The sequence below is a fragment of the Podarcis melisellensis genome (assembly GCF_964234715.1).
Source record: "Podarcis melisellensis genome assembly, chromosome: 3".
Taxonomy (NCBI): domain Eukaryota; kingdom Metazoa; phylum Chordata; class Lepidosauria; order Squamata; family Lacertidae; genus Podarcis; species Podarcis melisellensis.
The window spans coordinates 96,322,240-96,349,530 of record NC_138530.1 but is presented as its reverse complement, the minus strand read 5'-3'; the positions used below and the strand labels follow the sequence as shown (position 1 = coordinate 96,349,530).

The following is a 27,291-nucleotide window of genomic DNA, read 5'->3' as shown; positions in this document are numbered from 1 at the left end:
TTCAGCACATACAAATGTGTCGACACAAGATGATTGCGTTCAGATTTGAAAATAGCATAATGCAGTTTAAGTATTATGTCTAGACAGCAGAGTGTGAAATGGGACGTAACCTTGTTGGTTTTTCTATATTCTGCAGCAGACAGCATCATTGATTTTATTGGAAGAAGGGTGTGTGTGTGTGTGTGTGTGTGTGTGTGTGTGTGTGTGTTTTTTTAATATTTAAGGCTGTAAGTGTTTGGAGCAACCTGTGCTAGTCACAGCTGAACAAGAGATTGCTGCTCACTGCTTGCCAGCCTGCAAAGCTGATGTAGGCATTTGTTCTCTCAGGCCCTACCAATCATTCAACTTTGAAGCTACCTAATTGCTGCTGGCACTTTCAATGGAAAGGGATGTGCCGTGGTGAGAGGAGCAATTCATTTCTTTATGGACTACCTTGGTTAATAGTATCCTTAGCAAGAGATCACAATTCTCTCTTGATTTATAAGAAGAAATAAACTGAGTCTTTATGATCCAGAGGTTAATTAGGCCCATCATTAGTCAGTGCTTTAGGACATGTTATCTTTCAGAAGCTGACAACGGCGGAGGGAACAATGGTGTTATCCAAGGAAGGCTACAACTTATTGGAGCATATTGTCCAGCAGCCAGCTTTTTCCCTTTCTGATATACAGCCTCATCAACCTAGTTTAAAGTCCAGAGCAGTTCAGTGAGCTGGGCTCTGAGTTAAGTCTATCTTTCCTTAAAATACCATGGGTTTGTAGCCAGTGTTGTATGAGCTGTGGACTTAGCAATGAACAAATGTCAGGTAATTTGGTGCAGAAGCAAACTGATAGATTCACCCCTAATCTCCGTGTTAGAGAACTGCACATTCATCTAGGAATCACCACAAAGGAACAGTACAGAAAGTGGTACAGGACATGGCAATATGGAATACTCCAGCTTTAGCCATGCCTTCACATCTTTCCTCAGCTTAGTGAAAAATGAATGGGCCTCTGCATACACTGAGCACTTTGTGATTGCCTGCAACTAAGTCCTACAACTGATTTGTAAAAAGGAATGGGAATATATTAGGGTAATGTGTTTTTTTCTATTGGCATAAAGGTTGCTTTTCAGAAGAAACATCAGAACAACACTTCAAAAGAGAAATCAGTCCGGAATGTAGCAACATCCATTCCATATTTGGTTTTCCTTTTTTGTTTTCACTGTAATAATTTCTTGCTGCAGTATTTTTAGGGGTGGAAGAACCTTGTCTTTTATTTCTCCCCTACTCAGAGCATACCAAAGCACCAACAGAATGCACAAACTTAACTGCATCTTTGTTTATATATTGAATTTGTGTTAAAAGCTTCTGTTGCCATAAAGCATCTATTATTTAACGACCTTCTGTATCATTAATTCTTTCCTGTAGCAACAGAAATTGATTTCCTTCCACTTTCAGAATGTGAAGATCTGTTTGGCCTGCCTTTTAGCCATCACGTGTGACTCTAAACTAACACCCTATAAGATGGTGAAAAACCAGCAGCTTTTAATAAAATGTTGGTAGCTTTTGTTGGAACCTACATTATTTCCTTTTTATTTAAAGGTGCACTCCTATATACACTTAATTGGGAGTAAATCCTGTTGAACTCAAAGGATTGCACAGTTATTGGATATGTTTTTAGTTTAAATAAAAATTGTTACACATTGAAGAGTAAAAACATTATGGTGGCATAAACTTTCATGGTCCTGAACCCATTTTGTCAGATGAATGAAATCTTTATTGGCCTATAACAATGCACAAGGAAGGTGCTTGCCATTTTCACACAGAGTCAAGTGCAGAGAAGGTCCAGTGGGAAAAGATAAGAAATAAAATTGAAATGGATCCAGTCAAATCCATTGGCAAAGCAAAATGAACACTGATGATTACTTTTGGTAATGAGCTAGCCTTTCTCAGTCTCTGTTCAGTCCAGTCCTGTTGGTGTCATATCTGGTGTCAAACTTTGTGGCTTGACTCTGAAAAAAACCCCATATTTTACAATTTATTATTATAAACATATGTCATAATATGTTTAGGATGCTGTGAGATCCTTCTTTGCATTCACATTTATCAACTTGCCATTATTCCAAGGAGCTTACAGTGGACACATTGAGGTTAGAAAACTTCGGTCACTCCAGATGTTCCTAGATGAATTGATCATTCCTGACCATTGATTATGTTGACTGATGGGAGCTGAAGCCCAACAACGGTCAAAGAGCCACAGATTCTTTATCCATGGTGGACTGGGTTCTTTCCACATGGCTTGCATTTCTTCAGATCACATGGCATTACATGCTTTTGCTCCTTTGAGAGTGGGGATTGATCCTTTTATCCCTGTATCTATCCCAATCTTTGACACAAACAGGTTTTTGGGGTTCGTCATGTTCATTTTTCTCTGGCAACCTCTATTTGTCAGCCCCAACTTCCACTTTGCTACTATGAAGAGGGGTGTCAAGAGAGTCATTTTGGAAGAGATAGGTGCTGGCCAGGCTAAGGCATGCTTAACTCCACCGCTTCTCTGACACTTTCCCCACTCAGAGTTCAAGTTCCATGTTTGCGACAGAAAGTTGAATGAAACATCATCCAAATTCATGATAAACCAATCTTCTAGTCTCTCCAGAGGCAACACCAGGGCTAAGAACACAGTAAATATTCCCAAGATGACCAGGTTTGCTGACCATCCAAATATGCTATGATCATTGGATGCCTCAGGGTCAACAGCTACCAAATAATTAGGGTCAAAGCATTATGCTTATAATTTGAAAATACTGCATATTGACCTCTTTTTAAACGAATATAGAGTTATGTTTATTAATACTGCTTATAAAGAACAGAGGTTGCAAATGACAAAAAAGAACTCTTCCCTATTAACTGATAAAATTGGAATGAGTGACATGATTTGCCATAAAATCATAACTCGTTGCTATAGCATACTAACAGGATTTCCCTCCTCCATTATTACAATAGTCTTGATTATTCAACAAATGATCTGGAGAGCAATTGTGAGTCCATTTACTCTTTCAGAATTAGAAACAGTTTTGTCAAAAACTTAAAAGCATCAGATGCAGCTTTGAAAGCTTCATTATCATGCAGATTAGTAGATAGGGGGCAAAGTGATTAGCTGATGTGGCTAGTCTGGAAAGAAGACATCAATTCATTCCAGACCCCAAAGTGGATATTAATAGAGTTCAGGAAGACATGTTTGCCACCCTGAAAAGGATTAGGAAATAAATACCTTCTCATTTAAACATGGGCAAAAACTCAACTTACAATTTTGTTAACCTCTACATAGAATATTTTACACCAAATCGAGTGTGTGTGTGTGTGTGTGTGTGTGTTTGCGTAGTATATAGATAATTTTATATATATAGTATATATATAAACATATCATTGGCATTGTCCAGAAGAGAGCATTTTGGAAACAAATAATTTTATTTCTTAATATAATTGAAAATGATATCCTGGACAAACAGCACTTAAGAGATAAGGTAATAACCTCTTTTGAAGTTATGGGAGGTTTTGGTGGCTCAAGTCTGAATCAGACACCACATCTGGTATGAAGAATGGATCCTTTCCTCCCCTCTGGTTTGATCAGTGTTTCCCAAAGTGGGCAATACCACCCCCTGAGGGGGTGCTGGAATGATCCAGAGGGCTGTAGTAGCCTCAGGTGCAATTGGGGGCTTTGAATAAAAATAAGGGGGCAGTGAAAACAAAGAAGAGAAGAAATTTTTGAAAAACTGTTTCTACATGTTTCATCTGTTGTGTAATGACGTTTACCACCAAGTTAGGCACTGTTGCGGGTTGGTGACAACGGCTCCCCTGGATCCAATGATTGTGCTGCAGGCAAGGGGGTTTTCCAGGCTTGTATGAACCCTTTTCAGCTTCACTCAGGCCCAGGAAGTGGATCACAGCTTGCCCTGGGGCAGATCAGGCTATTTACTCTGAGTAAACATATATAGGATTGAGCTTCTTGTTAACTTGTTTTTCAAGAAGTTGTAGGTAGAAATACAGATAACATAAAAGAATGCAAATTTGTCACTGCATCTTTCTGTTCGCTTAAAGAAGGTAGATTTCCAGGGTGTGCTGAGTATTTATTTTTCTGAAAAGGGAAGGATAGGCCAAATGAGTTTATGAACCTCTGGGTTAGATTACCTGGCAGTTGTGGTTTTGGAGAGGGCTCTTGACCTATTGGTAAATCTCATGTTTTGTACATAGAAGGGCCAGGATTCAGACCCTGGCCATTTTCATTTAAAGGTGTTGGAGTAACTGGACATGAGGAGGGGTTAATTTTCTTCATGGATGTAAATCACTCCAAAGATAAGCTGATCGCAGGTGCAATGTCAGTCAAGCCAGTTGCTACGGTAATGGCCCAGTCTCCAAATATATCTGTGATTGATGCATGTCAGCTCAGTAGTGTGTCTGTTAGCCTATAGTTAGTTTGTATGTTAGTTGATGTTGACATATTGAATTGCTGGAGTTTATTTGGAGCAATGGCGATACTTTGTACTTGTATGTATCTGTATATATCTGTGTCTGCAAAAGTCTACAATATATATATATATATATATATATATATATATATATATATATATATATATATATAAAACCTGCACTCCTGTACCCGTGAAAATCTACGAAAACATATATATATATATATATACACACATCCAGAACTGTTTCACTGAGTACAGATAGGTAGCCGTGTTGGTCTGCCATAGTCAAAACAAAAAAAATTCCTTCCAGTAGCACCTTAAAGACCAACTAAGTCAGTTCTTGGTATGAGCTTTCGTGTGCATGCACACTTCTTCAGATACACTGAAACAGAAGTTTCCAGACCCTTCTATATAGTGAGAAGGTGGGGAGGGGTATTACTCAGAAGGGTGGTGGGAATGGGTGATTGGCAGATAGCTGTGATGAGCCTGTTGATGACTCTTAATGACTGCAATAGGTCTTACAGGAAAAAGCAAGGGGTGAAAAGGTGAAAAATGGCTTTGTCATGTATAATGAGATAAGAATCCAAGGTCTTTGTTCAGACCAGGTTTCTCCATGGTTTTAAGTTTGGTGATAAGTTGCAATTCAGCAGCTTCTCTTTCCAGTCTATTTCTGAAATTCCTTTGTAGTAAAACAGCTACTTTGAGATCTTGTATAGAATGTCCTGGGAGATTGAAGTGTTCTCCTACTGGTTTCTCTGTCTTGTGATTCCTGATGTCTGATTTATGTCCGTTTATTCTTTGGCGTAAGGTCTGGCCTGTTTGTCCAATATAGAGAGTTTCACTGAGACTTGTCTTCTGCAACATTAAACTCTTCTGTGTGGTGACTGGTATTGGAAGCAACTTTCATTGTGTGGGTATCTCACCTGAGACTCCCATCATTATTAATTTTTTTATAATAATATTTATTAAAAGTTTTCGACAATAAAAAGCATACAAAGTTACATATAGTTTTCCAATATCCACAGTTCATTCTCCTCCTTGAACTTCCTCACGACTCTCGTTCCTGCATTCTGAACTCATAATTTTTACCAGCAAATTATTAACTTGTTTCAATTCTAATAGTACAGTTTTCCAATATAAAATCTCAAACTTTAGAAAATTTAAACCACAATTCTAGAATCTTATTTTTAAAGTGATATTTATCCAAAATTTGTCTTTTCTTTTAATGGCATTTAAGTTCTTATTCCTTTTAGCTAGTTTGTTGGTGCCATATTATTGCAAATCTTACATCTTTCTTAGCATTCATACAATTTATAATGTTTTTGTAAATAGTCCTTAAATTTCTTCCAATCCTCCTCCACCAGTTCTTCTCCCAGGTCTCGGATTCTGCCAGTCATTTCCGCCAGTTCCATCAGTTGCATCTGCCATTCTTCCAGTGTGGGCAAGTCTTCAGTTTTCCAGTATTTAGCAATGAGTATCCTTGCTGCTGTTGTGGCATACATAAAAAAAGTTCGGTCTTTCTTTTGCACCCTCTGGCCGACAATGCCCAGAAGAAAGGCCTCTAGTTTCTTAGAAAAGGTATACTTAAATATCTTTTTCAACTCATTATATATCATTTCCCAGAAAGCCTTAACTCTAGGGCAGGTCCACCAGAGGTGAAATAATGTTCCTTCAGTTTCTTTACATTTCCAACATTTATTATCTGGCAAATGGTATATCTTTGCAAGCTTGACTGGAGTCATGTACCACCTTCACCTGAGACTCCCATCAAATGGATTTCAAGTAGCAGGACTAGAAAGGCTCTCTGCTTTAGAGAACAGTCAGTCAAAATAGATAATTTGTGACTAGTTCAACCATGAGTTATATCCCTCACTTTATACCTCCTGGCATGTGCAAAAACAAGTTATGACACTACTAAGCTGATGGAGAACGTAACATTGATCACGGAGTTCAGCACAGAGTTTCAATGGCCCTTACATTATAGATATCACACTGCAAGAACCAGATATTGCATTTCTCTAGTCATTAACTTTTAGTGGTAATAATATCAGTTAATGATATGGTGTGATAGACTGGAAGATGATGCAATGAAACCATTGTGGAATCTAGCATGTCTGTACTTAAACTCAATTGCTTTATAAATAATTCTGGGTGCTAGGATTCCAGATCTTCTTCCCATTGTAGCTGATCAAAGTAAATACACCACTTTTTCCATTTAAGATTGGCACCTAGGCATGCTCATGTTTCTCCCCCCCCCCCCCAATTTTCATTGGGTAGATAATTCCAGATATTTATTGATGTGTAGATGGCAATAGTAGTGGTGAACATGTTTCACTAGACATAGGTTGCAAATTGTCTGTGGTTCTTAGACAATGCATGCCTTGATAAACTCCCATTCAGATTACTCTTATACACTCTCAGGGGTTACATGAAGACATTCCTGTTCCAAATGACATTTGCTGGCACTTAAATAATAATTAGGCCATAAATAACATAATTTTCACAACACAGCAAGTTAAGATTGTTGATTTGCATGGAAGAGATAAGCATTTGTTTAATTTCCTCCCCTCCACTACCAGTTTGAAATCTAGGAGATTATTAAGTATTTAACTTTGATTGGGTTGTGCTCTAATTGTATTATCAGAATTGTATTTGAAGGATGTCATTCCTACTCGGCCACCTTGCACTATGCAAACACAGCTCCCTCTTTAAATTTAATTTTTTCAGACTCTCCAGCTATTGTAGATATTCTTTTCTTTGTCATTTATATTTTTGTGGTCTAACCCGCAATATATTCTTCATTCCAGCAGCAAGCATGAATATTGGATTCCTGACAAAACTACGAAGATGTGGCTTTTTTGATGTACACTATTTTGCTCTCTGTGGCTGGTTCTTCTTTGGTATAAAGTAGCTGTTATTTGTCACACTGACAGGTGCATCTACTGCGAAATGCTGGCGATGAAGTTACCATCACTGTTCAGTACCTCAGGGAAGCTCCATCATTTCTAAAGCTCCCATTGGGTAAGGGAAAATTAATGGATCTGAGCAAAACACTTTCCTCCCTGCGATATTTCTCATAACAAGCAGATAGTTGTGCACAAACAATATTTCATTCATGAATGCTTTAGTTCAGGAAAGATTCTATATGGAAATGCTATATTATTTAATGTTTATATATGTTTAGGCATGCATGCAAGCCACTTTCCTGTGATACATGTATGAATATTGTAACCCACATGGGCAGGGCAGGTGTTATGGATCTTTCTCACCCAATCACTGGCCCCTAAGAGGAGGAGCAGTATGAAGGATAGGAAAGACTCGGAAGATAAGCCCCACCTATGTAATAACAGTAGTTATAAACATAGCACAGCCACGTGGGCCGTTGCCCACTCCTGCACACATGCAAAGAATCAGGTTACTGCAATTTTCTGTGTGCTTTTGAAACTAACAGGAGTTATCTGCATATAGCTGAGCTCAATGTAATTATTGCATCAAACTCGTGGTGTTTTTTTTAACAAGTATGTTCTAAGAATCATAATCATTCTGTTAAATTGCAGCCAGGTTGCCATGTCAGCTATTTAAAAATGGTTCAGAATTTGATTTGTGCAGGAAGTTTCTTAGACAAGAGCCCACTAATTAGCTTTCACTGCCAAAGACTGGGAAGCTTATGAAAACAGAGAAGGTAAAAATACTGCAGTGTGTAGGCAGCGTGTACCCATAAATTCCTGATTCAACTGAAAGTAGTCAAAAGCAGACTATTGGGAAAAGTTCCATCATACCCACTGTCATAGAGAGCGAGGGAGAGAGATAACCTTCTCAGGCATATGTGTGAAACGTGTACAGGTGCTTAGACCAGAAAAGTCCTACTACTCATTGTGGGTGATGTATGTATATATAAATTTATAGTCAGCAATCCAGGAAAGTATAGAAATTAGGGATCCAGTATAGATTTTAATGAGGCTAATGGTGTAATGTGCAAGTGGAAATGCTGATTTTAATTACTGGCATATAAATATGTGGTAAGGTGATCCCCAAGTTTAAGGAGTGGCGGCAATAAATATTTTGTTTTACAGTTATCTGTTGGACTCTAGGATTTTTGATTCTGGGATCTGTTGATACATTTTAAGAAACAGTGCTTTTAAGTTGTTGTTTTATTTCTATCATTGTGGTCTTGAAGTGTCTTTCATTGGAAGTAAGGTCCTTTGACCAAGTAAATGATCTTTGGATCTCAGCCAAACGTGGGCAGTTTGGTGGAGCACCTAAGCTCTGGTTGGTTGAGTCACTGCTGTTTACCAGTATATAGATGGGGGAGGAGGGAGGCAGTGATGAGGTGGGCATGGTGCAAGTGTGGAGCTAATCTAGCACCACTGATCTCACCCAAAATTGGGTACGTCTAAGATAAATTCAGTATTTACTTCAATGCATGTACAATCCATCAAGAGGAACACATCCCACTAGCCATGTGTGCTCTCTACCCGGAAGTAGAGTACAAAAACAGGACAGTTGCCAAACACAGTATCAGCCCTGTAGGCTGGATTGGTTTTTTGGGTCATAAGTCATATATTTTTGGTTTATGTGGCTTTTTTTTAAAAAAAATCAACAGATGAAGAAACTGATTGATTGCTAAGTTTATTTGTGTTTAGCAATAAATCTTTGGCTGTATCAAAGTCATTAGGAGAGAAAAGATACTTAAAGTTAAAACTGAGAGTATCACCCAGCCAGAAAGAAGGATGGAGGCAGATGTGTGCATGTTAAGATGGAAACAGTTTAGCATCTAAGACTGTCGAGATTCTAGATTTTTTCCAGATCATTCTCTGCTTCATGTTGATTAGAGGTGTGAATATTATTATTATTATTTGTAAATGTCAGGATTGTGAGGTGATCTGAAAACTACTTGAAGGGTAATGTCACGTCTTACCACCACTGCTATTGTTGCTTGGAAAATTGAAGTATTTTGCATTGCAAGCAGCTTATTTAGAAAAAAAAGATTCTAAGTTCACTCTCTGTAAATGAAATACATCACTAGATTTTTTTATTACTTATGCCACTCTATCTAACAATGAATAAGAAAAAATAATAATTTTTGGTGTCAGGGGTTTAGCAAGGGAAAACCAACTTTCAAAACAATATAATTTGGAGTTTATAATATGAATGCAATTGAGATGGTTTTAAAGAAGGGATTTTTAAAAGTGTTAAGGAAGTCTATTTTGATGCCCGTCTGTGTATGGATGAGTGTGAGAGAGATGCTATACTACAAACGTTTGAGCAGGTTATTAAAATCTGTTTATTTTAGTCTCCCTTCACTTCATTGCTAGACAAGCTTATAAATCTTAAAATAGCTTTCTTTGTCTGCAGGATTATTTTATCTTTTAAGTTGACTATGTTTTTAAATTATTGTTAATGCTACTGCTATTGCAATATATATAATATACTGTGCCTTTATGCTGTGCAAACCACATGGAGTGGGCTATGCCCCCCCCAAAAAACTGGCATACAACTAATTTTTATACAAACAAATAATAGAATGTCCGTGTGAGAATCGGAGACAGTGATTTTTTTCTTAAAAAAATAGGTGTCAGTACTCACCATGAAGTTGTTCCAGTAAGTGTCACACTTTTTAACCATAAAGGGAGGTGGAATGAGATGCTGGTACTACGTACCCTTGAGTACCCCCTGGGGACCTTCCGATCAGATCCCTCCCCCCCCTCTCTCTCTCTCTCTCTCTCTCACACAGAGGGAGGGAGGGAGGGAGGGAGGGAGGGAGGGAGGGAGGGAGAGAGAGAGAGAGAGAGAGAGAGAGAGAGAGAGAGAGAGAGAGAGAGAGACTTTTGATCCATCTAGCTTAGTACTGTCAATCACACTGAATGGTAGTGGCTCTCCAGGGTTTCAAACAAAAGTCTTTTCCAAGCCATAGCTGGATATACTACTACTACTACTACTACTACTACTACTACTACTACTACTACTACAAATCAATCAATCAATAAATAAAGTCCAGTAGCACCTTATAGCCCCTTCATGGATCACTGCCTTGCCGTGGCGAAGGGGCTTGAAGAACTCAGAGAAGCTATGAACTATGCCGAGCAGGGCACCCAAGATGAACAGGTCATAGTGGAGAGTTTTGACCAAACGTGATCCACCTGGAGGAGGAACCGGCAAGCCACTCCAGTATCCCTGCCAAGAAAACTCCATGGACAAAGACAATAGGCATATAAAAGTTATGACGCTGGAAGATGAGCCCCTCAGGTCGGAAGGCGTCCAACATGCTACTGGGGAAGAGCGGAGGGCAAGTACAAGTAGATCCAGAGCTGATGAAGCGGCTGGGCCAAAGCCGAAAGGAAGCTCAGTTGCGGATATGCCTGGAAGCGAAAGGAAAGTCCAATGCTGTAAAGAAAAATATTGCATAGGAACCTGGAATGTAAGAACCATGAACCTGGGTAAGTTGGAGGTGGTCAAAAATGAGATGGCAAGAATAAATATTGACATCCTGGGCATCAGTGAACTAAAATGGACGGGAATGGGTGAATTCAGTTCGGATGACCATCATATCTACTACTGTGGGCAAGAAACCCGTAAAAGAAATGGAGTGGCCCTCATAGTCAACAAAAGAGTGGTGAAGGCTGTACTGGGATGCAATCTCAAAAATGATAGAATGATCTCGATACGAATCCAAGGCAGACCTTTTAACATCACAGTAATCCAAGTTTATGCACCAACTACTGGTGCTGAAGAAACTGAAATTGACCAGTTCTATGAAGACTTACAACACCTTATAGAAGTGACACCAAAGAAGGATGTTCTTCTCATCATAGGGGATTGGAATGCTAAAGTAGGGAGTCAAGAGATAAAAGGAACAACTGGCAAGTTTGGCCTTGGAGATCAAAACGAAGCAGGGCAAAGGCTAATAGAGTTCTGTCAAGAGAACAAGCTGGTCATCACAAACACGCTTTTCCAACAACACAAGAGACGACTATACACATGGACATCACCAGATGGGCAGCATCGAAATCAGATTGATTATATTCTCTGCAGCCAAAGATGGAGAAGCTCTATACAGTCAGCAAAAACAAGACCTGGAGCTGACTGTGGCTCAGATCATCAGCTTCTTATAGCAAAATTCAAGCTTAAACTGAAGAAAGTAGGAAAAACCACTGGGCCGGTAAGATACAATCTAAGTCAAATCCCTTATGAATACACAGTGGAAGTGAGGAACAGGTTTAAGGATTTAGATTTGGTGGACAGAGTGCCTGAAGAACTATGGATGGAGGCTCGTAACATTATACAGGAGGCAGCAACGAAAACCATCCCAATGAAAAGGAAATGCAAGAAAGCAAAGTGGCTGTCCAATGAGGCCTTACAAATAGCGGGGGAGAGAAGGCAAGCAAAATGCGAGGGAGATGGTGAAAGATACAGGAAATTGAATGCAGATTTCCAAAGAATAGCAAGGAGAGACAAGAAGACCTTCTTAAACGAGCAATGCAAAGAAATAGAGGAAAGCAATAGAATGGGAAGAACCAGAGATCTGTTCAAGAAAATTGGAGATATGAAAGGAACATTTTGTACAAAGATTTCCATAATAAAGGACAAAAGTGGAAAGGACCTAACAGAAGCAGAAGACATCAAGAAGAGGTGGCAAGAATACACAGAGGAATTATATCAGAAAGAAATGGATGTCCCGTATACCCCAGGTAGTGTGGTTGCTGACCTTGAGCCAGACATCCTGGAAAGTGAAGTCAAATGGGCCTTAGAAAGCACTGCAAATAACAAGGCCAGTGGAAGTGACGGTATTCCAGCTGAACTATTTAAAATTTTAAAAGATGATGCTGTTAAGGTGCTACACTCAATATGCCAGCAAGTTTGGAAAACTCAGCAGTGGCCAGAAGATTGGAGAAGATCAGTCTACATCCCAATCCCAAAGAAGGGCAGTGCCAAAGAATGCTCCAACTACCGCACAATTGCACTCATTTCACACGCTAGCAAGGTTATGCTTAAAATTCTACAAGGAAGGCTCAAGCAGTATGTGGACCGAGAACTCCCAGAAGTGCAAGCTGGATTTAGAAGAGGCAGAGGAACCAGAGACCAAATTGCAAACATGCGCTGGATTATGGAGAAAGCTAGAGAGTTCCAGAAAGACATCTACTTCTGCTTCATTGACTATGCAAAAGCCTTTGACTGTGTCGACCACGGCAAACTATGGCAAGTTCTTAAAGAAATGGGAGTGCCAGATCACCTCATCTGTCTCCTGAGAAATCTCTATGTGGGACAAGAAGCTACAGTTAGAACTGGATATGGAACAACTGATTGGTTCAAAATTGGGAAAGGAGTACGACAAGGCTGTATTTTGTCTCCCTGCTTATTTAACTTATATGCAGAATTCATCATGCGAAAGGCTGGGCTGGATGAATCCCTAGCCGGAATTAAGATTGCCGGAAGAAATATCAACAACCTCAGATATGCAGATGACACAACCTTGATGGCAGAAAGTGAGGAGGAATTAAAGAACCTTTTAATGAGGGTGAAAGAGGAGAGCGCAAAATATGGTCTGAAGCTCAACATCAAAAAAACGAAGATCATGGCCACTGGTCCCATCACCTCCTGGCAAATAGAAGGGGAAGAAATGGAGGTAGTGAGAGATTTTACTTTCTTGGGCTCAATGATCACTGCAGATGGTGACAGCAGCCACGAAATTAAAAGACGCCTGCTTCTTGGGAGAAGGGCAATGACAGGCCTAGACAGCATCTTGAGAAGTAGAGACATCACCTTGCCAACAAAGGTTCGTATAGTTAAAGCTATGGTTTTCCCAGTAGTGATGTATGGAAGTGAGAGCTGGACCATAAAGAAGGCTGATCGCCGAAGAATTGATGCTTTTGAATTATGGTGCTGGAGGAGACTCTTGAGAGTCCCATGGACTGCAAGAAGATCAAACCTCTCCATACTGAAGGAAATCAACCCTGAGTGCTCACTGGAAGGACAGATTGTGAAGCTGAGGCTCCAGTACTTTGGCCACCTCATGAGAAGAGAAGACTCCCTGGAGAAGACCCTGATGTTGGGAAAGATGGAGGGCACAAGGAGAAGGGGGCGACAGAGGACGAGATGGTTGGATAGTGTTTTCGAGGCTACCAGCATGAGTTTGACCAAACTGCGGGAGGCAGTAGAGGACAGAGGTGCCTGGCGTTCTCTGGTCCATGGGGTCACGAAGAGTCGGACACGACTAAACGACTAAACAACAACAACAGCACCTTATAGACCAACTAAGTTTGTTCTGGTATAAGCTTTCATGTGAATGCACCCTTCAGATACACTGAAGCAGAAGTCACCAGACCCTTATATATAGTGGGAGGGTGAGGTGAGGTATTTCTCAGAAGGGTAGTAGGAGATGGGTTGGGCTCGAACCTGTGACCTTCTGCATGAAAAGATTCATAACTGAGCTGCTTCCTCCCTTGACCACTTTCTGTTGGTAGTGTGGCTCCCCTGCACTGTGTTTATAGGTGGGGAACTAGAGCATGATAGGGTAGCTAAACTCTTTTATATATATAATTTTTATTCAAGTTTCCAATAAGCAATCCATTTATAATTAAACATCCAATTTAACTTATACAATCTTTTTGACTTCCATCAGCCTATCTGACAATTTTCGTATTTATCACAACTTCTCACATTTCATACATTAATGTTGCACTTTAACAATCCCTATTTTATCTTCTCTTTTAAGCGACATTCCAGTTTGTTTGTTTTTCACAGAGCTTCTTGAAATCCAACAAGCGTTATTTCCTGAAGGGAAGCTAAACTCTTGAGGGAAGAGTTAGAATTGGAGGAAATGAAGGGGTTATTATGGAGAGGGCACTACACACACATAAATGGCCAGGAAGGGCATATGATCCATAACGAAGTCATGCTTGCAAGAAATCAAATACTCTCTCTCACTCTCTCTCTCTCTCTCTCTCTCTCTCTCTGTGTGTGTGTGTGTGTGTGTGTGTAAATATGATTAGAAATTAATGTGGAGAAGAAAAGGAATTAACTTTTAAAATGTTTAAATACACCCAGAGGCTCAGCTCATTGAGATGACAGGCTTCTTACACCTCAACCTGGGGTGACTTTAAAGGTTTTGGAAAAGGAGTAGACTAATTAACTTTCACATAGGAGGAGACCTCTAAGCCAATTCTTAAATCAGTTTGATGTTCCTTACATCACCAGCTGGGTTTCAAAAACTCCTTGGGCAGTTCTTCCTTGAGAATAGTTGATCTCGGTAGCGGCTGGTGGGGCCTGTGGCCTAGACTGGCTTCAGCACAGTCTAGGCACAGCATTGGGAGAATCACATGTCCACTTGAGCAGCACTCAATGCCATCCCATGCATTTGATTGACATGTGTTTCTGCTGCAAAACTCTGTGATCTCATAAGCTCAGTTAAGAAATTTAGACTACCGTCCAATTCATTTTTTATTTTATTTATTGCTTTCTCTGTCTTGCATGCTAAGAAATGTATAGAACATGGTGGAAACTATTAGAGTTAAATCATATAGATATAGATGGTATAGATCTAGATATATATATGCAGTGCTTTTTTCTAAATAAAAATTAGAGGTACTCTCATTTTCCTACTCATACTGAAATACTGCCCCTCAATGAGGCCAAACTCAGACTCACAAAATGTTAGGGGTATGCATACCCCTGCATCCCCCCAGAAAAAGCCACTGTATATACAGTATGATGTAGATATCTGGATGAAAACAAACCAGTTTGTACATATACACTGCAATTCTTCTTCAGTCATGTGCATTAACTTTCCACTGATGAAAACAAATTATAACACTTTTTTTAAAAAAATATGCTGCATTTTTAGGTTCCCCTGGACCATCAAGTGATCACAGCAGTGGCACGTCCTCCCCTCTCTTTGACAGTGGTTTACACTTAAATGGAAACTCAACAAATACAGTAAGTGGCTTATACAACTTTGCCTAGTTGCACGTGTAGTTTATGTGACTTGACTTTCAGGAGAACAAATGTGGCTTATGCCATTTAACAAATTCCAAGAATGTTTATTCTAGTAACATATAATGGTCTGAGTAGATCATGTTGTTGCAAGAGGACAAGTTTACTGTATCAGGACTCTGAATAGTTGAGAAAATGTTCAGAGGGAAATTGTTCAAAGATTTGGAGTGAGGTGTCATTAAAAGAGGAGCAGAAGAAGGAGAAGGAGAAAGAATATCACAGGAGCCAAGCATGCAGTGGAGAGAATGGGTATACTTTACCAAGGCCTGGTGATTCAGGGGTAGGGGCAGCCCAGGCTTAGACCCAATTAGCAAGTGGAGAAGAAAGCACACTAAATTTAAAAGACATTGCCTTTCATATATCAGTGAAAAGGAGTCTTCTGTGTTCAGCTCCATTGCATTTGAGAAGCCAGATATAGGTGAACACACGCACAGAGAGAGAGAGAGAGAGAGAGAGAGAGAGAGAGAGAGAGAGAGAGAGGCGGAATAGAAATGGAGCAAAAATACTTCATATTTTATCTGGCCCTGTAGAAAAGTCACAACCTTCCTTCATCAGAAACAAAAAGATTTGAACAAGTGGAAGATGTCTATTTCCCCAAGATCAAAAGCCAAGATTTCAAATGCCTGGAAATGAAAGTGGCTTCAGCTTCTAAGGTGGTTTGTTGAAAGCACAAGCATGAGGCAGCATTTATCAGATTGAACTGTGATCAAATGGTCAGATAAGGAGGTTTAGAAATGTCAGTTACCAGCAATATTTCCCCCCCCCCCTAGGAAATGTCATCTGTTCAGTGAAATGGTGCAGTATCTTTTGTTTCATGTACATTCTTTTCCCCCAGAATTGACCCAGGTTTTTTTAAAAAAGGAAAAAGAAACAGAGCACCTTGTTGCATTTTCAGAGTTTATCACACCAGGTCCTGTATTGACCTGATTCTTTAAGAATGTGAATATTGCTTAAGCTGTATTTCCATTTCAACAGCTGTAACTATGATACTGATATCTATGTAGACTAGGCATATTTTTTGTCTAATAATGACAAATCTGAAATGGAAATCTGAAATGGAAATCCTTCCAAACTACCTCCCTGGTCCTGTCAGCTAGCTGGTGCCTGAAGAATAGCTGGTGTACTGAAATCTCACTTCCAGTTTTCCACCAGATGCACAGAAATTCAAAAACAGTTGTTGTATCTCCTTTGGCATTCTAAAGACAGGCATCTGATATTAAACCACTTTGCAGATATCAGTAAGTCTAGTGAGGATGCATCAGATAGTCATATTCGTTTTGTTTTGAACAATCCCAGAAGTAAAGGGGAAACTTCAGTGGTACCATGGACAGCTCCATGGAAACCTCAAGCTGGAGAAGATTCTGTAAGCCATGAGTAGGCAAACTAAGGCCCAGGGGCCAGATGCAGCCCAATCACTTTCTTAATCCGGCCCACAGACGGTCCAGGAATCAGCGTGTTTTCACATGAGTAGAATGTGTCCTTTTATTTAAAATGCATCTCTGGGTTATTTGTGGGGTCTGCCTGGTGTTTTTACATGAGTGGAATGTGTGCTTTTATTTAAAATGCATCTCTGGGTTAATTGTGGCGCAGAGGAATTTGTTCTGCTTTTCTTTTCTTTTCTTTTCTTTTCAAAATATAGTCCAGCCCCTCACAAGGTCTGAGGGACAGTCGACCGGCCCCCTGCTGAAAATGTTTGCTGACCCCTGCTATAAGCGCAGAGCTCAGATGTTGCTTCAGCAGCTGACATTCTCAGACGGAGTCTTAATTAGGAGTTGCAGCTCTACCTCAGTTGCTAACTCTGTCCTCATTTATTATTTTCAATATTTCGATAAGTCAGTTCATATAAAGGGGTCTGCCTGACTTAGCAGTTATAGAGTGGATTAATTGTGGTTCACTAGGGCAGAGTCCTTTGAGTCAGGGGCAGGCAATGTGACGCCTTTGACTGAAGAAGTACTAACCCAATTGTTGGCTTCCCCTGTGCTGTATGTATATGTACATATACAAACACACACACTCACAACATAGTTTGAGAAAACATCGTTTAGGTAGTGTACACAGTCATGAGCTTAGCACAGGCAGACAACTGCCTGTACATGATGAGAGGACTATTGAGTCTAAAGCTAGGGTGTGATGCTTCTTCAGGTGGCCTGGCTACCCTATATGAATTGTAATCACTATACAGAAAACATGGTTGTATTTGTTGTGTATCACCTGCAGGAGCCATAGAGGAGGTTTGTGGGGTCACAGAAAACCCCTGAAATTCTTGATACCTGAAACTTGTTGGGTAGAATTTAGCAGTGGGAGTTCTGTTATCAAAACATACTACTTTAGCAGTTTATGAAAATCTTGGGTAACTTATTTGGAATTTCTACGTTATTGGCACCATAAACTTTTATGGTTAAAGGAGAGCTTTGTCAAAGGAGTGGTTGGAGATGAAGAGGTGAAACCATGAAGGATGGATTTCACTGAGAGCTGCAATTCTGTGAAAGGTCAACTGTTTTGCATGTAAAATGTCTCAGGTACAATCTGTGGAATCTCCAGGTAGTACTAGAAGAGACATATTAAATCTTGGAGCACCGCTGCCAGTCTATGGAGATTAGAGAGTATGGACCAATGATCTGCCTCAGTAGCGGGCAGCTTCCTGTGTAGCAGGTGACCACAGAACAAGTGAGGGATATAGAACTGCAAGGGAGAAGATGTCTGATACAGTGGTACTTCAGGTTACATACGCTTCAGGATTACATACGCTTCAGGTTACAGACTCCGCTAACCCAGAAATAATGCTTCAGGTTGAGAAGTTTGCTTCAGGATGAGAACAGAAATCGTGCTCTGGTGGCGCAGCAGCAGGAGACCCCATTAGCTAAAGTGGTCTTCAGGTTAAGAACAGTTTCAGGTTAAGAACAGACCTCCGGAACGAATTAAGTACTTAACCCGAGGTACCACTGTAATATTCTGGAAAGGAGCAAGAGTCACAAGGCTGTGTGAGGAAAGGCTGTTAAAGACATGGAACTACAGGGGAGAGGTTTGTACTGAGCATAAATTGGAAAGGATGACAATCAAAGCTTTGAAACCTTGACATTCAGCGCTATAGCCAGTGCTATAAGCCCAGATGTGGAATGGTTGAAAGGAGTGCTGGGATCAAGATGTGAAAAGGAAAAAGGCCAAAGACAGACAGATGATTAATAGTATTCAAGGTGAGAGAAGAGAGAATGAATCAAAGGGGATCACACAAAGATTTAAGGACTTGGAGACCGGTTGCCTCTCTGAAACAGGGCAGGAAAGACACCTGTGGACACAATGTTCAATGGAATTTAAAAGTAAAATGTTTATTCACAGGAAATGACCAGGATTTCTTTTCAAAAGTCCGGGGGGGGGGGGGAGAATACTGTTCAGGCACCGACAAACAATTATTGTGCATACCGAAGAAATGCTATGATTAACTGTATTTAAGGTTATTATCAAGAATAGGCGCTGATATTCAGGATGGGTTTGTGTCTGCTACAGATGTTTTGAGCTCGATAGAAATACTGGTTTTACAGAAACGGCACAATTATAAAAAAAATTCCACACTTCTGCAAAGGCTTCCACTTTTCAAGCAAAGCAAATTGAATGAATGGCTAAATTGGCAGTGAAGGCTATCAACGAAACAAAGGGAAAATATGAATACAACATAAAAATCAGTCTATATTAGCTATAGAGTTATGTGAATATTATACATATCCCTGTCATTTCTTTTGTGTTTTAAAAACTTCCTTCACTATTTAATTTTTTAATATAAACCATTTTAATACAGAGATTCAATCGGATCCCTCCCCCCCTTTTTTAAAAAAAGCTTGCTGTAATGGTTCTAGGGGTTGCTCGTGCGCAAGTTGTCGCCACTCCTGGCTAGGTTACCTGGGTGAACCCTTTCTGTCTGGACAGCCTCTCACCTGTGGCTGTCTCAATCGCTGGCAGAATCCGTCAGTGGGCGTTTCTTGAACTTCTTCCAGCAAAGAAGTTCTTTGACGCCTAGTCTCCTCCTACTCTCCCTGCGCGGAAGTCTTCTGCGCAGGGAGGCTGTGGGCAGCGGAGGACCCTGCTCTCCCCGCTGGTCTCCGACGAGGAGTCCTGGAGCCCCCTCGCCGATTCCCCCTTCTGCCCCCCTTCTCCACTGTTGCTACGCTGATTTCCTTCCCCAGCAGATGGGCTGCCTCTCTCCCTGCTGGGACCCTCTCCGGCATCCCTCTGGAGCCTTCCCTCTGCCTCTGGCTCCGATGGCAGTTCCCTGACACTTACTTTTTAATCAAGGATATTAAAGGCCAATGTGTTATCAATAATTTATTCACCTGATCCAGAAGAAGCAGTGAACACCCAGAAGAAGGCTGTGTCTAGAAATACAGGAAACTGCCTGTGTTCCTGCTCTTAGTCCATCTGGTTCAGTGTTGTCTACACTGGTGGACAGGCAGGGTGGCTTTCTCCTGGCGCGGAGCTCACAGCAGCAGCAGTGGGCTGCGCTCTGCGCCAGGCAGCTCTCTCCCGGCGCAGAGCCCACCGCCTGGCTTTCTCCCGCAGTGGAGACCACCACCCATACCCGGCATATAAGACGACCCCCAGCTTTTGAACCTCTTTTCCAGGGTTAAAAAGTCATCTTATACGCCAGAATCTATGGTATTTTCAATATACTCAGCAAAAGCAATCTGAATTTCTAATGTATGGCTATGTGTTGATTCTTCCATCCAGAGGCAGCCTTAATTGGAGCTTTATAAATTACTAAAAGCAAGATAAGGAATTTGTTCGCTTTTTTTTCTCTATAGAGCTTCACAGTCATTCACAGAACTAAAACAGAAACTTCCCCAAGTACTGCAAATCATTTGTCATAAGAATATGAAAAGCTGACAGCTCTAACCGACTGTGATCCCATGAGTTTCTTTTCTTCATCTTCGTGTAAGCATTAGGCACATTGCTGCAGAAAGGATGTCTGATTAGTTCTGCTACTTAAAAAAAAAAGTTTTATTGTTTTTACAAGAACTGGTTGCTTCACCCTTGCTGAAAAACTTGTTGCGTTTCTCTTTCTGTTTTGAGCAGTGTGCCTTTTCCTTTGTTTTGTTTTGTTTAATTGCAGGGTCCCTCTTCTCTCTCTTTTCCACAATGCCTTGACCACAATGGCTTCATATATAAACACGGATTCTAACTTTTCCCAATAGGCCACTCCTAGTTAAAGTTTGTATCAGAATCTGGCTGAAATTTATGGCAAGGTGGCCACCAATTGCCCATAGAAGACCCTTGGAATTTACCTGTGTTTTGATCCATGACACAACATTGCTCCAGAGGCATTCTGAGGTAGAAATGGTAGCTGCTTCAACCAAGAGAAAGTGTTCTGCCACCGCCACAAGCAGAAGCTGAATGAAGGTGCGAGATTCAGGGCAAATAGAATAAGGTGTTTCTTCAAGCAGTGCACTGTTGATCTTTGGACTTCAGTGCCACATGGTGCCATGATGTCCATTGGCCATATAGGGGAATTTGGCTATACATGGGAATTCATAGAGGATTCATATGGCTGCTAGCCATAATGGCTAGATACGTAGAACCTCCAGATTCAGAAGCTATGTACAGTGTCAGTTCCAGGTTTTGGGGGGTCTTTGGATGGCTCACCTTTCATGGATCCCTCTCCCTCAGTCAGTCTACCTTCTCACTGTTGCAAGACCAGGTGGCTCCTCCTATAGTAGGGAGCCTTGGGAGATGCCCATCCATACAAACCCTTGATGCTGGCCCCAGCAGCATGGCTGAATACTAGTTGATGGGGTGGGCACCCAATGGGAATTTACTGTTGCCTTCATGTTGTGCTTGTTGTTGGTTGAAAAACTGAGCAGTTGTTTTAGCTTTAATGTAAAGCTAAATTCAAAATAGCTGAAGATGAAGAAGAGTTTGGCTTTGATACCCACTTTATCACTACCCGAAGGAGTATCAAAGTGGCTAATGTTCTCCTTTCCCTTCCTCCCCCACAACAAACACTCTGTGAGGTGAGTGGGGCTGAGAGAAGTGTGACAGCTGCATATGGATGACCCAGGCAGCCAGGAACTTCATGTGAAAAATTGTTGCCAGAAACTCCATCTTTCACTGAAGGGTGACTTATCACTCACTGTTCCAGGGTGGAATGAGAAGAGCCAAAGAAATCTCTAGCCCTTGTGTGTATCACCTCTCTGGTCACACAGCTTTGTTGAATTGCAATTTGTATCTCCCGGTAGCGTAAAATGGGGCCAAGCTGCATGTTACATACAGTTGCCTATAACTCTGTCCTGCTTTTCTGACTGCATGAAAATACATGGGAACTGCTCACCATGTAACTGGGGGAAAAATATCACTCTCTCTTAGCCAAACCTATCAGAGCCCTTGTTATTCTTGTGTAAATGGTGGTACCCTGTTGAGCCCCTGTCTCCAATTTTGACAGCCAGTCATTTCTGCATGGACTGACTCTCTGGAGAAATAAAGACACCGAAAGCTTCATGTTTGACTAGGTGAATTCATTTAATTTTAAGTCTGGATATTTATTTTAGCTTTACTGAGCGAAAACATTTCCCTTGACAGAAGGCGTTAGTTTCAAGGAATGACAATTGAGCATTTTCATGAGTCCTGTGTTGCTAATCGTTTAAATTCTTGTAGCAAAGGGATCTCAACTCTCCAGTTGTTATTTGGGATGTAACGTTCTGTCCCCTTTGAAATGGATTTAATTGCCTGACATGTGTATGGATACATTTCTTTCATGCTACTTTCATTATTTCAGTGTTAATTATATTCAACTCGGATAAAAGTTGAGTCCAGTCTAAGCCAAATAGAGGTTGGATATAAATATTGATTCATATATTAAGTCAGAGACTATGCCCTGCTGTTATACAAACCAAGATCTGTAATACAAATGAAGATATCTGGAACACCCCCTCATCAGATGTCAAGAAAATAAACTATCTGACTTTAAGAAGTCATCTGAAGGCAGCCCTGTTCAGGGAAGTTTTGAATGTTTGATGTCATATTGTGTTTTAATTTGTTGGAAGCCACCCAGAGTAGTTAGGAGAATGCAATCAAAATGGACAACATTTTAGTTGTAGTTTAGTTTAGTTTACCTAACCTAACCTAACCTAACCTAACCTAATCTATTTCTGCTAATGTATCTGAGAACCAAAGGTGATTTAAGTTGAATAACAGTGTGTGCTCCAAGGTCATCTAGTGAGCTTCATAACTGAGTGGAAATTTGAACCCTAGCCTCCAAGTTTCTAGTGTGACACTCTTACCACACTGACTTTTTATGTCAGAGAGGCATAACTCGATCTCCCGAGCCTTCTATCTTTAAGTAAATATAAACATGGGGGAACTCTGATTTTGAGCACAGACACGACACACGGTCCTGTTTTCTCTGTGTTATTTTCCCTCCATCCCAATCAAGTGTTAATGGTTCTACTAAGGAAAACCATGGGTTGTATTCAAAGTAGTTCTACAGCTATGGTTCCATCAGCGCAAAGATTTTCCTTGTGAAATAAAACCTTCTCCCCCTCCCCTCCACTCACTTGCCCTCTAAATCTTTTCTGAGGTTTTCCCCCATCCCTCTGGAGCAGATTTGGGAATTGTGAGGAGTGGGTCCTATTGTGCCAGCTTATGCTAGAACTGCAGTTCAGCTGAATACGGCACCGCATACTTTACCCTGTGCAGCAAACAGTACCTTCAGGTGAGGAGGCCATTTGGACCAGGGAAAATGGCAGTGTGGGGATGTTTAACACATTTTGCACATTCCTTGGCTCCTATGCTGTTAATTTAAATGGTCTAAGATTTGAGCAAGGCCAGCCTTACCATAAGGTAGGTAGCAAGGTGGCTGCCTAGGCAGTTGATTGTAGGCATCGTAAAAGGCTTAGTTCTTTAACTTATTAGTGTTGTAACAAAAAAAATTCCTTCCAGTAGCACCTTAAAGACCATCTAAGTTAGTTCTTGGTATGAGCTTTCGTGTGCATGCACACTTCTTCAGATACACGAAAGCTCATACCAAGAACTAACTAGTTGGTCTTTAAGGTGCTACTGGAAGGATTTTTTTTTGTTTTGACTATGGCAGACCAACACGGCTACCTATCTGTAACTGTTATTAGTGTTGTGTTTTTTACTGCTAGGGAGGCGGAAAGTCACTTGTGGGATTTTCTTCTGCAAGTTCCAAATAACTTGACCGGCCCTGACCTTTGTGGGCAATGGCTCCATTTCCTGCTCCACCTCAGTCAGCAAAATGACTTGGGCTTGCCCTGGATGGGGGAGGTGCTTGAGGTGGGCTGTAGCAGCTATTGGTAAGCAGCCCCCTTTGTGCCATTAAAGGCATTGTTTCCCAACTAAAGATGGTTCAGTAATTGATGTGCAGGATAAGAATACCAGAGTTGCATACCAAAGGCATTTTATGTTTGTGGCCATCCTATAAATCAAGTTCTGTAACTGCGTTCTGCAACCCAAGATTGTGATTTAATTTTTTACTACAGCTTATTATTAAGGATTCTGCCCCCACCCCCTGTACAATGTATTCCATGGAACTGGGGGGGGTCCCTATTGCTTCATCCAACCACATCTCCATGTTTTGTCTGAGTCTGTATATTCACATATTTTGTAGCTCACACTTCCACGTCTTGTCTTGTGCAAAGCCACCAAAAAAGTTTGCCACCGTAGAAAATACTAAGCCATTAATAATTGTTGTTGATGTATTAGAGAATGTCACGAAAATCATTTCATCTGTGTGATGAAAGACAAAATGATAAAATGAAAGGAAGGAGCTGGTTACTCTGCAATTTAGGAGGAAGTGTTTATTTATAATTAAAGTTTTTAAAAAAGTTCAGGATGGAAACTGTTAGAACAGTTGCACTTCTGTCACTGCTGATGTCATGTGAGATGCATTGTGCTTGTTTCCCAACTGTGATGGAAGAGCAGAAGTTCCTCTTAAATCATCGTGGGTAAAATTCTGAAGCAGGGCAATCTGTGAGATGATGTAGATACAATGCAACACTACACTGATGTATTTGTGACATTGGGCCAGTGCAGGGTGCCTGGAGCAAGTAGATATCCAAGATCTACCAGGACAGAGGAACAAATATTAAAATTCTATAGCTGGTATAAATTAAGTAGAGGCTTGTATCCTGAGATGTGTGTGTGTTGTATTATGGATAGATTAATAAGTATGTTTATTAATCTGAAGCACAATAAGTATTTCATATTGTGCAATTGCTATCACCTTTCTACTTAGTACTACTTACTGCAATTCACTGAATGAATAATACATTTCATGATGTGTCACTTTTTTCTTGCTGAGTGTCAGGCTCTCTCATGTGGCAAAGTGAAGAACAATGCAATAGCAATGACTTTTATGTAAAATGTGAAAATGTCTGCTTTGCTGCACTCCGAGATCTTTGAATATGCCACATTTCATCAATCGTCTTCCCAGCCATTAATTGCAAGACTTTTCTTCATTATAAGGCTGGTGAATGAACAAGGCGATATATGGTCCCTCTTTGAATACTGGAACTTTTAGGATTGAGCAAACTACAAAATGAAATAAATTAATGATCTGTTGTTACTGTACATTCTGACTTGTGCCAATTTACAGGACATATTGTCTGTTTCTTCAGTGGCTAATGCCAGAGTATTTCTCATGAAAACACCTTATTCGCTTGATTCTTTCTTAGTTGGCAAGCTTAGCAATACTTTTGCAATTATTTGCAAAACTTCAGGCACCAGTGGGAATAGTGCAGCTTTTTAAATTGCTATGAGCTATGAAGCAAACACATGATTAGCACACTCATTATCTGTGAGGGGTGCTGTTTTTGGAGCTGGAACCACTAATTGAAAGAAAGTTTTGACTGAAGGATCATGGAGCTATTTGACCCTTGCTTTCAATGAGCTTTCAAAAATGGACACATAACATCTTGCAGGAATTGAAACAAACTCTACCAATGAAATGCCAATATTGGTGTTTGCTTCTGTGTATCTGATTATATACTTTTGTACTAAATTATGTGTATATAACCATGCCTTGTCAGAACAAGTTACTTCAGATTTGATCTGTGCAAGTTTTGTTTATTTACAAGGCAGTTAATATGATTTGTCTTTGCAGAGGTTACATGTAGTTTCATGTTCTTAACTGCAGTAAATAAGGAAACAATAATTTGTTGCAAAGCTCATGGTTTGCCCACGAAGAACTTGGTATTCATAGCTCCTTATATCAAGATAGGCATGCACATTTTCTTTTATTTATCTCTGAAATTGGAAAAAAAAACCTGACAAGGTACAGTGTTTTGCAATCACATTATCCTCTTACTTTATTGTGCTTTTGAAGTAAATAAGACTTCTGAGAGGTCTGCTACATGTAAATTAGCATTATTTATCACTTAAACATTATGTTGTCATGTATAAGGCTTATGCTTTTAACAGAAATAAAAGCAATGTTACCACTGCACAAATAATAGGGGAGAAAATGAGCTCAGACAGCTCACAAATGTTCCATTTTTACATAAATTATTGTTTTTTGTGTTTTTTTCATGCACTCTGAATTTCCCAAACAATGATATTACTCTGCCTTATTAGTTTTGAGAAAGGGCACATCCACAGATAAATATTCATGTTTCCTACACAGTGTGATCTAGTAGGCTGTGCTTACTGATTCTCATTTATTCTATACAGGCGCCATCATCACCTTCTTCACCCATAGCTAATGAACCAAAATATGAGAAGCGCTGGCTGGACACCTTATCAGTTCCTTTGTCGATGGCCCGAATCTCGAGGTACAAAGCTGGAACAAATAAATTAAGGTTTGTAATCTGAAAAAGAGTTAGTTTACATGATTTGCATCCTGCTCCTCGCAGCCAAGGGGCTGGCTGCTTGAAAATGCATGGAAGAAGTCTGTGGGCTGTATTCAACTAACATTTACTCCTATTGGAATCAATGGACCTAAGTTAGTCACGGCCATTAATTTCAGTGGGTCTACACTTGAGTAAAAGTCGGTTGACTACAACCCTATGGGACATTTTTCTCTCAGCAGTTATAAAGAGAAATATGTAACGAAAAAAATCTTCCAACAATTGATTCCAAGCTCACCGAGAAAAAGAAGCCGGGCTGATGGCTTGTAAGCCTTGGGAAAATCTATTGGAAGTTGATTTGTTTCTTTGTTTACGTTTATGATCCTGCCACTTACTCTCGGAGCTCGGGGCAGGTAACAATTATGACCAGACTAAAACCGGCAAACTGTAAAGGAGAGCTGAAGTCCCACCTTTACCCAATTTAGCCACCCCTCTTCCACAACCCAAACCTTACATGTCCATTTGTTCCTCTGCAACGGCATCATATCCCGGAATCCCTTTGGAATCTGCGTTGAACCAGAAAGTGGGCAAGCTTTCATAATATAATAATAATTGATTATTTGTACCCCACCCACCTGGCTGGGTTTCCCCAGCCACTCTGGGTGGCTTCCAACACAGATTAAAAATACATTAAAACATCAATCATTAAAAACTTCCCTAAACAGGGCTACCTTCAGATGTCTACTAAACGTCAGGTAGTTGTTTATCTCTTTGACATCTGATGGGAGGGCGTTCCACAGGGACGTTCATCACGTCCCTTTATTTGTGATATGGGAACACCCATACTGCATTATCTTTGCATCAGATGAAGAATTCCTCATAAAGTGGGGTGACAGTACACCCCTCCGTACTATCTGGAGTTTCTGCCGCTATCTCCAAAATCTTTTTAAATCTCCCTTCAGTGATTCTCTTTGCTTGTTTACATTTGTTGGCTCACAATGTAAGTAAGTCCCTCTGGCTTAAACTCTTTCATAGCTCCCCTCCAACACACACAAACACATTCATTTTC

The 27,291-nt window shown here is 40.4% G+C and overlaps 1 protein-coding gene across 3 annotated transcripts in view; it reads left to right on the top strand.

Annotated features, from left to right (window-relative positions):
* Positions 1-27,291, top strand: part of SNTG2 (syntrophin gamma 2) — a 221,056-nt gene that overhangs the window by 132,974 nt on the left and 60,791 nt on the right. For all 3 annotated transcript variants that reach the window (XM_081906304.1, XM_081906303.1, XM_081906305.1), the window contains exons 7-9: positions 7,380-7,467; positions 15,287-15,378; positions 26,107-26,234. In XM_081906304.1, coding sequence (XP_081762430.1) covers positions 7,380-7,467; positions 15,287-15,378; positions 26,107-26,234 — 308 coding nt within the window. The remainder of the gene's footprint in view (positions 1-7,379; positions 7,468-15,286; positions 15,379-26,106; positions 26,235-27,291) is intronic.